The 15,012-nt window shown below is 48.2% G+C and overlaps 6 protein-coding genes and 1 non-coding gene across 7 annotated transcripts; 3 read left to right on the top strand and 4 right to left on the bottom strand.

Annotated features, from left to right (window-relative positions):
- Positions 1-1,227: 1,227 nt before the first annotated feature.
- J7337_004889 (uncharacterized protein) lies at positions 1,228-2,153 on the top strand (the record flags this gene model as incomplete). Its single annotated transcript, XM_044822575.1, has 3 exons — positions 1,228-1,315; positions 1,371-1,636; positions 1,683-2,153. 3 exons carry the CDS (start codon positions 1,228-1,230, stop codon positions 2,151-2,153), a joined length of 825 nt encoding a protein of 274 aa, XP_044683908.1.
- Positions 2,154-2,818: 665 nt separating this feature from the next.
- On the bottom strand, positions 2,819-2,892 carry J7337_004888. Its single transcript has one exon. It is a non-coding gene; the product is annotated as a tRNA-Val (tRNA).
- Positions 2,893-3,890: 998 nt separating this feature from the next.
- J7337_004887 (uncharacterized protein) lies at positions 3,891-4,520 on the top strand (the record flags this gene model as incomplete). The annotated part of the gene is given in 2 exon segments (XM_044822574.1): positions 3,891-4,311; positions 4,327-4,520. The coding sequence occupies 2 exon segments, from the start codon at positions 3,891-3,893 to the stop codon at positions 4,518-4,520; spliced, it is 615 nt and encodes a 204-aa protein (XP_044683907.1).
- A 1,023-nt stretch (positions 4,521-5,543) lies between these two features.
- J7337_004886 (uncharacterized protein) lies at positions 5,544-6,703 on the bottom strand (the record flags this gene model as incomplete). The annotated part of the gene is made up of 2 exons (XM_044822573.1): positions 5,544-6,419; positions 6,473-6,703. The coding sequence occupies 2 exons, from the start codon at positions 6,701-6,703 to the stop codon at positions 5,544-5,546; spliced, it is 1,107 nt and encodes a 368-aa protein (XP_044683906.1).
- A 210-nt stretch (positions 6,704-6,913) lies between these two features.
- Positions 6,914-8,172, bottom strand: J7337_004885 (uncharacterized protein; the record flags this gene model as incomplete). Its single annotated transcript, XM_044822572.1, has 2 exons — positions 6,914-7,857; positions 7,911-8,172. The coding sequence occupies 2 exons, from the start codon at positions 8,170-8,172 to the stop codon at positions 6,914-6,916; spliced, it is 1,206 nt and encodes a 401-aa protein (XP_044683905.1).
- A 631-nt stretch (positions 8,173-8,803) lies between these two features.
- Positions 8,804-9,843, top strand: J7337_004884 (uncharacterized protein; the record flags this gene model as incomplete). Its single annotated transcript, XM_044822571.1, is given in 2 exon segments — positions 8,804-8,830; positions 8,845-9,843. The coding sequence occupies 2 exon segments, from the start codon at positions 8,804-8,806 to the stop codon at positions 9,841-9,843; spliced, it is 1,026 nt and encodes a 341-aa protein (XP_044683904.1).
- A 2,820-nt stretch (positions 9,844-12,663) lies between these two features.
- Positions 12,664-13,211, bottom strand: J7337_004883 (uncharacterized protein; the record flags this gene model as incomplete). The annotated part of the gene is made up of 2 exons (XM_044822570.1): positions 12,664-13,034; positions 13,097-13,211. 2 exons carry the CDS (start codon positions 13,209-13,211, stop codon positions 12,664-12,666), a joined length of 486 nt encoding a protein of 161 aa, XP_044683903.1.
- Between the last annotated feature and the right edge of the window lie 1,801 nt (positions 13,212-15,012).

Raw genomic sequence — 15,012 nt, 5'->3', positions numbered from 1 at the left:
TGAGCCCGCGATGGAAGCTTACTTCTCTCTCTCTTGGCAGAATCATGAGCTTTATTGAGTGATAAATCGATGGATGAATTGCCATCTCAATAACATCAAATCAGTTGGTTAACTGCGTTCTCAAATAAAGATCCTCGAGATCTTCAAGTCTCCGAAACAATAGACCTGCAGATTGTCGTTCATCTGTGGAGAGCTGATAACGATCAGCGGGGTAGAGCTTTGACATGTTCTCGGTCTAGGGTCGACATGCAGAGAAGAATGGAGAAGTAAAAGTCGGTTAGAGCGGCGGTACAAGAAAAGAAGAACGGGCGGGTCATAGTCATCCCTATCGTAACCTTCTTTTACGGATACAGCTGTTTTGCAGCCTCCCATTTTCTTAGCCGCCGTCTGTCTTGATAGCGTCTCGTATTTGGGGAGGTTGGCCGTTTAGCCTGGACATTTACGGGAGTAGACTAGCCGACCTTACGACAGAGTATCATACGAAAATACCACGAGCAGAGAAGAAATGATTAAATTGTTGTTACAGTGAGTCAATTGACTTCTGATGATTGACCTGACGTCAGCAACAGGGAATTACCTCCTCTGCTGACAATCCGCATGCTTTAGTTCAAAGTCCCTGGACGCATATCGCACACAGCCCGCTCACCCACGATGTCGAGCTAAGCAAGCAGCCCACCCACGATCTAGACCCTTGCCCTCCCTAGCGCAAAAAAAATGGCCGGTCGGGAGTTCGTATCAGTGGTTGGTAAGGCCAAGACCTCAGTAAGCCACGCCAACTACTGCACTACCCAACGGATCTGGAAAAGCCCTTGTCTCATAGCAGTTCCCTCTCGCCGTTTATTCCACTGCAGCAACTCAACTCATGCAGGGTTCTGTCCGTGCTATTGGTGATCTGACGCAAGGGGTGTGGAGATCCCTGCCGTTGGTGGCCTATCCCTGGTTGCTTAGTCGACGCTAGCACCGCGATACGAGCCATCGTCTGATCGATATAGACCGAGGCTTTTTTGACAGGGGAGGTTGGGAGGACTCTTGGCTGTAGAGAAGCAGACTATTAAACCAGCCTTCACCAATTGACAATCGAACTCGAAAATCTAACTACTATATCAACGTGCGTGAGAACATTAAAAACATCTCATCTCATCCTCACTCATCAATTCTTTTTTGGATAATTGTGCATTACTGACAAGCCATCTTTCTGTTGTACCTCGTCACACGACACTAGCAAGTATGTTCGCCAAAGCCATCGCAGCCCTCGCCCTCGCGGCACCTCTTGTCTCAGCCCAGACTTTCACAAAGTGTAACCCCCTGACAGCCAGTAAGTCTCACTACTTTATCCCAACAACTCAGTACACTTGACTTACACAACATAGCATGTCCTGCCGACCCTGCTTTTGGAAGGGACACTGTCCACTGTGACTTTACAAAGGGTGCATGTGAAGCTTTCGCAGAGGATGCCGGTACTACCCTGGAACACAACGAGAATGGTGCTGTCTTTACAATTTCGGGACCTAACCAGGCTCCTACAATTGCGACGGGCAAGTACATCTTTTTCGGCCGCGTGGATGTCGAGGTGCAAGCCTCAACTGGTGTAGGCATCTGCACTAGTGCTGTTCTTCAATCTGATGACCTTGATGAGGTAAGTTCACCATCGTCTTATATAAAGCATCTACTAACAACCTCAGATTGATTGGGAGTGGCTGGGAGGCGATAACGCTCAAGTTCAGTCAAATTATTTCAGCAAGGGAGATGTTTCAACGTATGACCGCGGCGAATTCCATCCCGTCGCCAACCCTACAGGCCAATTCCATCTCTACTCCATCGAGTGGACTCCCTCCGCCATCAACTGGATGATCGACGACCAAGTCGTCCGAACCCTTCCCTATACCGACGCTACTGGTCCCAATGGCTATCCCCAGTCCCCCATGCAGATCAAGCTCGGAACATGGACTGCTGGTTCTCCCGATGCTGCCCCTGGTACCATTACCTGGGCTGGTGGTCTTGCCGACTACTCTCAGGGTCCCTTCAACGCTTACTACAAGAGCATTTCCATTGTTGACTATGCTGGTGGTGATGCTCCTACAACAGCGAGTGTGCGCGAGTATATTTACGGTGACCAGAGTGGAAGCTGGAAGAGCATTCAGAAGATCAATTAAAATGTGTTGATGATTTAAAATGAATGAAAGAGATGAGATCTTTAATGAGGGTTTAATGAAAGAGGGGGGAATACCATGGTTTATGAGCATTTCAGCATTTTATAGACGATAAATATAATTATGATCACTTCAGCGAATTCGGAGCTTCATCTTTGCTGTTTCTTGTTACTGTCGTATGATTGCATATGCCCAGACTTGGTGAAGCATAGTGACCTACCTATATATTATATCCGGCACTTTGAGGAATCATGCCCTAACTTTTCAAATCGTAACTGGCACACACAGAAACAAAGTCAAGGTCCATGTTACTTTATTATCTATAGTTGGTTCGTTCGTTTTTGTTCTCAGGCTGATATTCAAGCTCTACCCTGTCAACTGAAGCCCTGACAACTGGAGATAAGGGAATTTAGGACTTCATTCAAAGTGGCGTAGACTTATATTCGAGACACTGTAAGCCTCGAGATCAATTACCTGTGAAAATTTAGAAGATTTGTTGCTTTTTCACTCCTCGAAGCCTGCATAACACAACATCAACCTTTCGCACGCCAGTACGTCATCTTTTGACTAAAGATGGCAGCCACTTTACAAGTTACACTGTTTCAAAGCAACTGTATGAAAGAGAATGCAAAAAGAATAGATTCTCAGTCATAGACGGAGCAAAAGAGTGGTTCCGCCCGGGATCGAACCGGGGACCTTCTCGGTGTTAACGAGATGCCATAACCAACTAGACCACGGAACCGGCCTGTGATTGGATGAAAGATTCTGCGCCAGCTAGTTCCCAAGTTGGTGGCAGTATCGTCTCTGTCGTGTATCGTTTGAGGCATTCTCGTGGCTTCAGATCATACCCAAGCTCTTTGAGTGAGTCTTTTGACTTATGCCTCTACGTATTCTCTACACAAATAGAGACAGAATCAGCATGGCTGTAGAGAGGTGAGAGTGGTAGAGTCTTTCTGAAAATCAAAGCCTTTCTCGTCGAAACGAGTTTGTTCAAACAATCGGAGAAGCAGAAGGAGGTGCAAATTTCTGACCTTTGTTCCTTGAAAATTTAACGATAATAAACCCACGGAACCGAGCACAGAGTGGTCCTTATAAATAGGCAGAAAGAGGCCGATGTCGCTCGACATTGGTTGTGTAACAATAGGTAGTGGACCTGCTCCAAGCGATGACCCAGGGGCAAGGGAACTTGACTGACGTAAGGGTAGAATTGGTAGGCTCCTGGGCTGGTCCTGGAGAGACCATTCCTTTAAGGCCCCACTCATCTCTTCTTCCTCTGATCCACTCACTCATCTAGACACACTCTGAATCCTTAGTCTTTGCTTTTGGCTTATGTCTTGTGGCACGGGAACCTAACTTTCATTGTATTCGACATTTCTGGTTTCCCTTTTGTCTAGAATACCCTTCAGCGAGTCATCTTATCACTGCATCTTACTTTCGTTCACTGCAAGCTCGAAGGCCAAGCGTTGTGTCTGTTGTTGATGGCCCCAGGGCTGAGAGCTTATAATCACCGTTTTGAGCTTTTTGGTAAGTCTCTGTTGCGAACTGAACAAGACAACTTGACTGACATATTTGGGAGTATCGTCAGTCACGTACAGTTACGGAACAAGAAACTCGACGTCCGTCTCGCAACCTGTTTGCCTCCTTCTGTGAGGATTCATGCCAATCAAAACTGCTCACAACAAGGCACAGAGTCTCCCCAACGATCGACATACCTTCCTGCAAAAAGCAATCCAATGAAAGATGCCTGCACCATCTCTCGACCAGCAGGACACAGAGTCCGTCTCCTCCGTGGACAGCTTCGACCCAGCCCCCACTCTGGTCAAGAAGACAATCACCAGAGAAGAAGCACTCGAGCGAGCTGGCGGGAATATCGCCAAGATGGGCAAGTCAAAGTTTTTCGACAAGCTTTTGGGGCCAACAGTATCCAAATGGCTCGCCGAACCAATCCTCCGCGTCCTGCCTCCCGAGATGAAGCATACCGTTCATGCCTGGTGCCTAAGTCACGATCCGATGTGGTTTAACAAACTTTCCGAGTTCATCGACGATGATATCTCTGAATGGGAGTATACCGTTGAGGTCCCAAAGCGGCGAAAGGACATGGCCTTCTGCGGAATGGGCGCGGATATCTTGCGTTTCTACGTTGCGGATCTTAAGCCCTTGCGTAAGGGACTTCCAGAGCTGGAACGTCGAGAGATTGTCAACAAGGTCCGTCGGGGAATCGCCCTCTTCGCTGACTTTCATGACGAGAAGATGAAGGACATGGAACGGGAGGCGTACGAGCTTGTACAGCAGGAACGTGACTCAATGGAAATCGAGCGTAGCGCTTTCGCCACTGCATTTGAACTCCAGAACGAAGCCATCGCTGACTAGAGAGCGGGGATGGCGCTCTCGCTTCAGAACCTGCAGCATACATTGCATCAGGGTCCGCAGATATTTCCGTGCGTTGAAAGGCGCTGGCATCGGAGTCTGGCAAAGACTGGAAGTGTTCCAGGAAGTCTTCGTCGCCTTGTCGAGTATCATTGTAGCGCAGATGAGGCGTTCCGTCTAGCACAGCTGGAGGAGGCTTTCCGCTTGGGTGAAACGATGGGTTCTTGAAGATGTTGACGGTCGCATGAGTTCACTTGCTCATCGAATAGATTACTTTCGAGCGTGTGACTGACATGGCTTTGGAGTCCTAGGACCGCAAAGATTTCCATCGAGATATCAGATAAGGCTTATGAAACTTAAAAGGCAGTATCGAAACGCCTTTGAGCAGTGAAGCTTCTTTCGGAGTCGTAAAGCGACATTGTGGGGGGTGTTATAGACAGGGAGTTGGAGAGTGGTGGTCGTGAAACATGACTGCGGTGGAGGCTGTGTTAGTTGACGATGAATGGATTTCAGATGGCGAGGTTGGAAGAATACAGCGGTGCCTTTGAGAATACACCAAGATTGAGAGAACTTTGAGAATGTGAAAGGATTAAGCTGTCGATGTGTTGTGTTGCTCTATCTCAGTGACATATCAAATTGGTTGCTTAAGCTAGGTAAGCTAACTTCAGTCTTTTCATGGTTAATTGAGGACAATCAGACCTCTCAAGAGTGGCAGAAACAATGTAGGTACGCCTATTGCGAATGCTACATGAGCTGAATTAATGTCAGCGTCTCTCAACAGATGATTTCCGGGTGGTGTAGTGGTAGCAAACGGCGGTAACGTAGCGAGCGCTGTGCATTGATCTTCAGGGAGCAAAAGGGCTTTGCACTCTATTCTGGTATCTTGATATAATACAAAAAGACTTTACCAAGTTTATCAAGTTCACCAACGGCTGTCTAAAGACCACCCTAAAACCTCCTGATATTCCACCAGTTTAGTCGTGTCCCCTACCCTTCCATGTGTATTGTACTGCACAACTGCTAATGTCACTGACCACGAACGTGATAGACAGGCCAGCCAGTCGCAACCAGAAACTCCAACGCCGACTTCCGAGCATCATCCCCAAATCTGTTCCGCATGTTTCCGTCGGCATCTCGGTCATGGTAGCTCTTCACCTCTAGAGGGATGAACTCTTCATCTCCGGCGAGAAAGCAGGGCAAGAGTGTGTTACCCCAGATGGAATACAAATCGCCACGGCTCATACCGCCAGCTTCGTCAATGGCGATCCCCCGAGCCCGCTCGATCTTCCACTTCTTGAGATGGTCCTCGGTGTGGGCTAAGGATGGGGTCGTACAGACAATGTCGGCGACCTCGATAAGCATCTCCATCAGCTTCATGATTTCAGTGTCTGAAACAGTTTCGCCGGTCACGTATTCTTCCCACGAAATATTGCCAGAAACCCTTTCGAGAAGACGAGTGAAGATGTATGAATTTTCAAGTAGGTACTGGAACTCGTGGAGAATTCTGGCGTCCTCTTTATGCAGGGGTGGCAAGGATTGGGAGCCAAGGCAGGTAAGAAGCCAAAATGTGGCCGAGAGATGGAGCTTCCAATCCAACTTGACGCCCCATTCATCATCACCAGCCGCTTCATTGCCGAGGTGAGGGAATTGAAGTAAACACTTGAAGGCGTCGCATTCGACCTGAAGTTGAAAGCCACAGATGATCAGAGCAGCTCGGCGACTGCTTTCCTGGCTCCTCCCGATGTTGTACTTGCTTACGGCGCTGCGAGAGGCAGTATGGAGGTCAGAAGCGAACTTGTTCACGGCGGTAGGAGTCGGAGCGCTTGCCATGACGGTACCCACGGTTGCATCCATCGCAAGGACTGCCATGGGGAAAATGGAGGTGTTGTCGGTGTTTGGTCCCTACATTTCTCGTCAGTATGGGAAGAATATGAGTTTGAATATCAGATGCTCACATTTGTGATGATACCAAACCCCAGAGGGCGGTTGCTGAGATAGAAACGAAGCGGACGCTGGTCGGCATCAGAAACCTCGGACAATAGAGTCTCAGTCCAGCCGCTTCGACCATCTTCCTTCAGAAAGTTGACAGACGGTAGCATAGATAAAGCCATTCGTTGGTGTTGGCTGCCGGTATCCATATCTCCCATGTTGCTTGCCATCTCGTTCACTGCCGGATCTGCGGCCATCATTGTCTTCCAGAAGCCATCACCACGTAGGAGATCTCTGTGCAGACTCATCATCAATGCCTCCCTCCCAACGCCAAGCTCTGAGGCTTCGAGGCCCTTGTCACGGAAGAATTGGCGGTTTGGGGCGGCCGATGGCAGGAGGTCGCAAACAGAGTCGACTTGGCGCTTGGCATCATGAAGCTGCAGATCCCATTCGAACGAAACGCGGTTCTAAAGCGATTTGTCAGTTTCAAAGGCAGCGTCGGCTGCCTCACGGCTCTCAAACTCCTTGATGCCAAGTTGGGTCTGAAGCGGCTCGATAACCCTGACGACGAAGTCCTTCCCAGTGAGCGGATGAGGGTTGAGCAATCTTACTTCATCAGGATCGTGGCAGATACGTGCTGAATAGCGTTCTGAAAGGTCGTCCGTCCATGACTCAGGGAGTTCATCTGGCCCGGGATGGACAACCAGCTTCATAGTTCCGCTGACACAGGCCTGAGACAATTCTTCGTCCTTCCAGAAGTCCCCGTCCATCTTCACGATGACTAGCCATCTTTTTGACCGCCGGCTTACTGGATGCTTGACGAAGTACGCCCACCCCATTTCGGTAGTCATGTCGAGACACCATTTTTGAATCCACATGAAGTCTTGGACTATGCTCTGTGTAATAGCAGTCACATGAGAGGCGTCGGTATCAAAGTTCCATGCAGTCCGGAAGCGGTGGCCTTCGATTTCATGTAGCTGCTTCATGTACTTTTCCATGTCCCAAGACTGGTCTTCACCATAGCCGTAGTCGAAGTTGGGTGCTAAGCTGGCGACGCTCCACTTTGCCTTGATAATGTCGTCATGGTGAGCAGCGAGGAACAGAAATTGTCGCTGTTGGATGATATCAAGTAGGCTCAGGCCGTCCATAACGGTTGTCGAGGCAGGAGGCTGGACACTGCTTTCAGTGAAGTAACATGGGTTCGAGTATGGCATACCAAATCCTTGCACAGAGACTGATGCGCCTTTGCCAAGAATGACACTGACCCAAGTCATGTACTTTTTGCCAGTAGGGTATCTCGTGGTCTCTTCTTCAGTTGCAGCCTGGTAGGTAATATTGATCTCTTCACGGGGAAACTTCACTGTGAGCCTCCTGGTGGTGCTAGGAATGACCTTCTCAGAACCAAAGTCAACTGGAAAAGTTATTAGTGGATATCGGATGCAGCATATGAATATAAGAGCTCACTGTGATGACACCTTCCGAAGCCGGTGCTATCTACCGCAGCTGATAGCGGAAATTCGATGACTAGGCTGAGGTACGAGTCCTTGTCTGTAGATCGTAAGGCTAGCAGAGACGTGGCTATAGTCGTGGGGATACCGAGTCCCTTTCCGCCAAAAGTGTTGTTGCCGTTAAGCTGAAGAAGACATGGCACCTTCAGCGTAGAAGGCACGTTGTGCTTTGGAGCTAGCTTTGGAGCTATGCGTGTGGGATCGTTATTCTTAGGCATGATGTTGATGTCGGTGTGAGTGTTTAAAGGAGAGGTGAGAAGAGCTGGAGGGGGGCACGAAGATGATCCTTAGACTGTGAGCCTTGTAATCACGTAAGCGAGGGCCATTACCCAAGAGAACACCTCTGACTTTGGGTGACAAGAAGACTTGGGTAACATTGCATAAATTTATAAAGTTGAGCCAAGGTTTGGTAAAACTTCGTAAATCTTAGATATATCTATGAGTTCTTTAGCCTCCCTTAGAATTTCTCAGGACCTTGTTCTACCGTCAGAATGTCTGTTGCTGGTCCCGTGCGGCCCATGGTAGTTACAGGTCTTTGACCTCACTCAGATCTGGGTCCACTTTTCTCGATGGGAGAGCTACCTAATCACCGCCCCAAATTCAGCGCTCACAACTTTGCCTTTCTCTTCTCACAATCTCCAAGGCGCGAAAGTTTGGTGTGACGACACTGTAAGTAAATATTTGTTTGGCCGGTCGCTTGAACATTTCTAACCATCTTTTGCATTTCTAGTTAGCAACCGACAATGTCGACAATGCCGCTGAAGATCGAATCGAATGCAGAGTCCATTGCTCCCGATATCTCCCAAGAAACCCTAGACATCCACAGGATTGGAGTAGACATCTACAAAAATGTTCCTCTTCGTCATGCCGTTCCGGGTACGATGTTCCAGGTCTGTGAAGCTATCACCACCGATATCTTCCACTCGGTCGGCATTCAGAAACACGAGGCAGAGGAGTGCTTTGGTGCCATAGCTCAACAAATCAGCAACGCTCGAATACTTCATCATTTTAAACTTGAGTCTTTCAGAGACGTGGACTGGATACGACGTCGCTTATCCCAAGTCGTGAGATTACAGGCGAAGACTGGGAAGATTGTTTGTCCGCCAGCACACATCATGGGCTGCATAGTTGCAGCCGTTGCCTATCGCAAGCTTCTGCCTGAGAATGAAGGATTCTTTGACAAGAATAAAGGCTTGGTCAAGGTGTTTGGCGAACTCAACAGCATCCAGTGGCTGTCCGTTGCTGTGCAGATGTGGAACCAGGTTAAGTCGAAGTGGTTCATCATTGAACTGGACGAAGCCCGCCAGAAACCTGTGGCAGAACTGCGAAACTGGGAGGGAAGCCCGTTTTGGTTTGTCACCACCAGCATGCCGGCTATGAATAAATATGAGAACGTTCTTCGCAGCGTCTTATGCCCAGGTGGTCCCGCTGTTCAACCTGCTGGCCCAACGATTCCTAAGCTAGAGCGAAGTGACAACGCACTTCCATCTATTGAGCCTAACGACACCACAAACGAGCCGATTGCTGTGAGCGATGACGATGAGTCGGAGGACAATGCTATGACGCTTCGCGACTTTACCCGACAGATGAAGATACTCGGAAAAAGACTCGCAACTCCGGATCGAACCATCGCGAGACGTGCGCGAAGGGAAATTTTGAAGAAGCCAGATGAGGTCAGAGACAAAGAGGCCGTCGAAGACGGCCCACTAAAGGAGTATTTCGACTCCTACACCCACTTGAAAGATGTTTGGAGGACTTTCCTCCAAAACGGCGTCTCGATCCCTAACAGCCTACGTGTTCTTGTGGATCATCACTGTACTCCCAGTCAAGTATTTCATTTGACGGAGCTAGAGAAGGAACATCAGATGGAAATGGAGGTTGACGGTTAATGGGAGATTTTAGTGAGAGAGTGGGTAGAAGACCAGCCAGAGCCAGGCCAAGTCAATTCGACACGGCGCATTCAACAGTAATGGTTTTGAAGATAGTTGATGGTGTAGAATCAAAAGTCAGACGTCACAAATATCTCTTCTATTCCAAGTGTCGTTTTGTCCTTATCCAAGCATACTACTGAAGTTACTGAAATGTATTTATCACTCCGCTCCTCGTGCGTTATCACCCTTTGGCTTACAAGTTGAAAGAAAGTCCAGGCTTCTTACAAAAGTCACCTCGCATGTTGACTCTCGTTTCCATAGCGAAGGAGGGTGGGAATAAGCCGCCGTGGTACACGCCAGTGCTTGCACTCCACAGGAATCGCACTGACACATGTCTCTGCGTTGTGGTATAACAGTGGTTCAGGGGAGCACTGCCTGCCAGTGCCAGGAGTATCGATGTTTCGCAGTCAGTGACGCAGCTGCATAAGGTATATAGGCCCAAGTAAAACCACTCCAAGTACATGGGACACGACAAGAAAAGGGGTGTGGTCAGGTGGACACAGCCCAACCCAAGGAGAAGGTGGTCATCTTACAGATAACTTCGGGGCTACACCTTCGAACCCAGTCATTGACCCCTGACGAGGGCGAGACTCAATCCTGACCAAACTTTTTTGGCTTTTTCAATGCTTTGACTTCACAACAGTTTCTGTTCAAACCCACGAAAGCTTTTATTCATTTTTTATTGCGATAGACATCGCATCACGCAGTGAATTATATCAACGTTCGCTGCATTGGGGCAGTTCGCGATGTGTTTTCTTGTTCCACACATCACCGCCTCGGACCTCATATACCACATCACGCTCGCACTCCATCATCACTTCTTCCGGGAGTTCTTCTTCTTAGATATCAGAGAGTACAATCAAAAAAGCAATTTGATAATCATAAAGCACATGTAGTCCTAGTTTAGCACCAAGCGCCAAACGCTATGTGTGGTTTTCGACCACACCTTGTTCTTGCTCGCGATGCGATTTTTCTCCACTGGACATCTCATCCAGAAATGACCATAGCGAACAATAGATAATAAGTCTATCAAGTTCAAATGCCACTTCGAGCCTACAATGATGCACTCGCTCCGAGCGACAGACCGATAACTCTGAAAACAGGCTTGCCGCTTGGCCCTAATCACATCCGGGGGCGCCTTGTTGAACAGTGTTGCGATTTGTATTTTCGGTGCAGTGGAGAATTAGAGCATAGATCGTTGAAATTAGAAATACTCGAGACGCGAGTATGAACCTTGTTTCTAACCGACGGCAAACCGTTGACTGAGCATCTCACACACTTTAGTTTGATGCAGCAGATGATTTTCTCGGTCGCTGGCCGATTCTTGGAAGCCCAGACCATGATCTCCCACACGTTGAAGCCTAGCGCTTGACGCGCTCCATTTCTTGGCCATTCTCAGTAAGTAAAAGAATGGGGTCAGGAATATTCTCGTAAAGAGGTCGAGAGGTGAGGTTGTCAGATGTTAGATTTATGGGTCTTGTTGATGGTGATAGGACGGGTGCCCACTCGGGTCCACAACCGCCGACTACATCCCATCAACTCATCTCAGCCTTGTCATTCTGAAGAGCACTAAGGATTGAGGCGCACGTTATCAGTTTGTCATGATTCTCACAGAAATTGCCAGCAGAAATTTCATGAGTTGAAGATCCTGCATCCAAACAGCCTAGCTCAACATCAACGTCAATAGGACGGTCACTTAAATCCCAAGTTCTGCTTGCTGGAATAAGCTCTCAGCCACAAGTCTCAACTGTAAATAGCATATCTGTGGTAGTGAAATTCAATCTTGCACAACCAGCTTGAGTATAATTCTGGCCAGCCTTCTTCGATCAGTTCAGTAGAGGCATGCACGGCGGCCGCTCCCAGCAATTCGCCAAGTCTCAGCTTACGCGCCCCGTCTTCTTCGCAGCTCGGTAGGTGACTGATGATTCTAGACGAAAAAGGACATTTCAGGACGCGCTTGGGTCGTAAACGATTGTGATTTTTCTTTGTCTTGTCTTACCATTTGATGCAGAAAGAGTCGCTCACTATCGTGACAAAGTTTAGTTTTGTGCATTTGGCAACAGACCTTGTCCCATTCAACGCCCTCGTTGGGAGAAAAGTCGAGTCTTTTGGCGAGCGCACGGGCGAGGAAATTGGCTCGTTGATGAACTCGTGAAGTGAGATGGAAACAGGCGGATCTGCAAGAATCAGCACTGTTTCTGTACGCAGAGGACTGTTTCATACCAATTTGGAGCTTTGGCACTCATGAGGGAGGTGTGAAGACCATTTTTATGTAGTCTAGATAAGTACTAGGTATGCGAAGCTGAGTTGTAATGTTGCCTGTGATTCGTATCTGTGCGTGTGGGCCCGGAGGACGGTCTTTATACTGAGTGTCCGGATCAGAACTCGTTGACCTGCGGGGAACCGTAATTGCAAGCGGCAAAAGAATCTGGGGTTAGTTCTCAATAAAGTAAGGGGTAGATAACCATTTGTATGCCTCAAAGGTGTCTATTCTAACTAACTGCTAGAGCTGTTGAAGTTCGGATTTCCTAAATCCGACGCTCAAACGCGAACCCGAAACCCGAAACCTTCGGGTCAATGGCCTTGACATAGGATGAAAGGATCATTTCGTCATGAAAAGGGGGGTTTAGCGATGACCTAAAAGCTATCAAGTTCTATTGAGACATATTCCTAGCTCCGTGACTGTTGAGCCGGCTTTTTCGTTTATACACCAAAGTCGAATTAGTTATCCTGTTATCTGCATCGCCTCTCCATATACCCTCCTCCTCGACATCACTATTACTGTCTAGCAGTCGAAATACGAACAGTAGTCTCGTTCTTGACCATGATTCCGCCAAACGGCGAACCAGTGTTGAATTCCTCAGAGCCATGATCATGAGCACGACCAGTAACAGTTGACAGATTTCCTCGGTATCGGTCCATGGCATGATTCTCAAAGTCAGACAATGACCCGCGACCACCTTGATCGGAATCGGCAAGTTGATGAGTGGATCTTGACTCGTCGTTGTCTTTGTTGTTGGGGAGGGTAGATAATCGAATCGTGTTCTTGGTTTGACTGCGGCCGTAGCTGGGTCCGTAGCTGTTGGAACCGGAGCCGATAGTCGATGTCGGGTTGGTGCATGTGAAGAGGTACAGGATGGCGGGGCGGACTGTAGATAGGCAGGCTAAGCAACGTTTATAACGGTAAAGGGAGCAAGATTCGGATACATACTTGATACAGTGACGAGATTCACTTCAACAGAAGCCCAGACGACAATGGTGACCAAGTTCCAGGTTAGATCCTCCGACGTGGCATCAAACTGGGTCAAGGCCACGATGATGACCATGGCTGAAGCGCAAATACTGCAAGAGTTAGAAGAGCTCCCACCGCTGTAGCGTCGTCACTTACACAATACCAAACAGAAACATGAGCATGATGCCGACCCTCTGAAAGACAGGTAGCTGTAGCTTGCGAACCTGGAGAATCGTCAGGGCGATGATTGCGATGTCGAGCATAACGTGAACCAGGATAGTACCGAAAAAGAACTTCTTGTCCTCAATGGCGCAAGAGCCCCCAGCCGAAGAATCCCAGAAGCGCTGCCCTGGGATACAATTGAAGATGCCCATAAATGTCCACCAACGTCAGCGCCTCTCATGAAGCATGTTGTTTCGGGGCATACTCACTCGAATGATAATCCATATCAGTGAACAGCAGGCCAGGATCTGAATGGGAAGCTTGATGTTGGTGACTCGGAACATACGCCAGTAGAAGCTCAAGATCGATCCTTTCGCACAGAAGAGAGCAGTGGCGTAGAACAATTCGGCGACGTAGAGAATAAGACTGTTGTGCATCAATATCTCCGCCTTGGTCCCGCGACCATGAATGTCGTCGATGTGAAGTCCAAGTCCGGCATCTTTGATCCCTAATCGAGGTTAGATTCGGTTGTATCGAATATCGTGACTGACGTACAGATAGGAATGATGACTATCCAAGCGATTGCTACAGACTTATAGAAGTTGGTATAACCCTCGAAAGTTAATGACCGTAGAGTCGTCGACTTACATAGCAGCCAATCGCAAACCAATCATCCCACCAAAACTCAATCCTCGTAAGACGTCGACTCAGCAACCGTAACCCGATAAAAACCGTCGCAGCCCCAAACGTGATGAACTCCGAGATCCATAAATCAATCTGCTTCGACTCCCTCGGGGTTGTCTCCATCTTGTAACGGTAAGTCTTTTCACCACTTCTGTCGACAAGATTCAGAAGCCAAAAGACAATAAAGAAGAATAAAAGACGCGCATCAAATAGATTAGCGAACCGCCCGCTGAGGGGATCGTGGCATGTATGATATACGACCTCTGCTCCGGAGGCCTAGGATCGACATGTACGTGCATTAGTGAAATCCACAGATGTTTTGGACCGTTATGAACAAGACTTGTGAGATAAGAACTAAACTAGGGCGAGATATGTTCCGTGCAGATCCAACGGCCGGAGTTATACTAAGAGTCAGCATATGACAATGCTATCGTTCGCTGTCTATATGACTGGGCAGCAGGTGAGAACACGAGCCATCGGTTGCCAGCGGTTGACGGCATTTCCTTGCCCTGTTTTTTTCAAGGATATGGGATTTGGGATTTCTTCAGTGCCGATCGTTTAGTGGTTTACTCGTTCCCCGAGTGGTGAAATTGTATGTAAGTGCCCCTGGCGCTAGTTGGGTCTTCATCGAGGATTCAACTAGGAGGGTCTTACGGAAGATGGGGCATCCGGTTGCATCGTGGACAATACGAGGATGAATATATCTGATGAATTGAGAGCTCACCTCTCAGAATGTCGTTTAGATTATGTCTGGAAGTTTGGGATAGACATGACATCTTCCAGAACTAACAGCCACCACGATCCATTGTCTGTGCAAATTCAACGGCATCCAAACTCTGTACATTTTCGCTACTCTACATCGGGTGTCGTCAGCTCAAACTAAAACAAGGCTGCTCTGCTTTTAATTTGCGCATCTACCGTTGAGACCCGACGGGCACTACGAGTCATTAACGAGACTAGATCTACAGCTACTATTTCTAACAAACTAATCGGATTAATTCCATATCGACGATCATCATCAAACAGAGAGTGTCCCTCCGAAAGGATGT

The sequence above is a fragment of the Fusarium musae genome, chromosome 3 (assembly GCF_019915245.1).
Source record: "Fusarium musae strain F31 chromosome 3, whole genome shotgun sequence".
Taxonomy (NCBI): domain Eukaryota; kingdom Fungi; phylum Ascomycota; class Sordariomycetes; order Hypocreales; family Nectriaceae; genus Fusarium; species Fusarium musae.
This window is presented reverse-complemented; position numbering and strand designations above follow the sequence as displayed.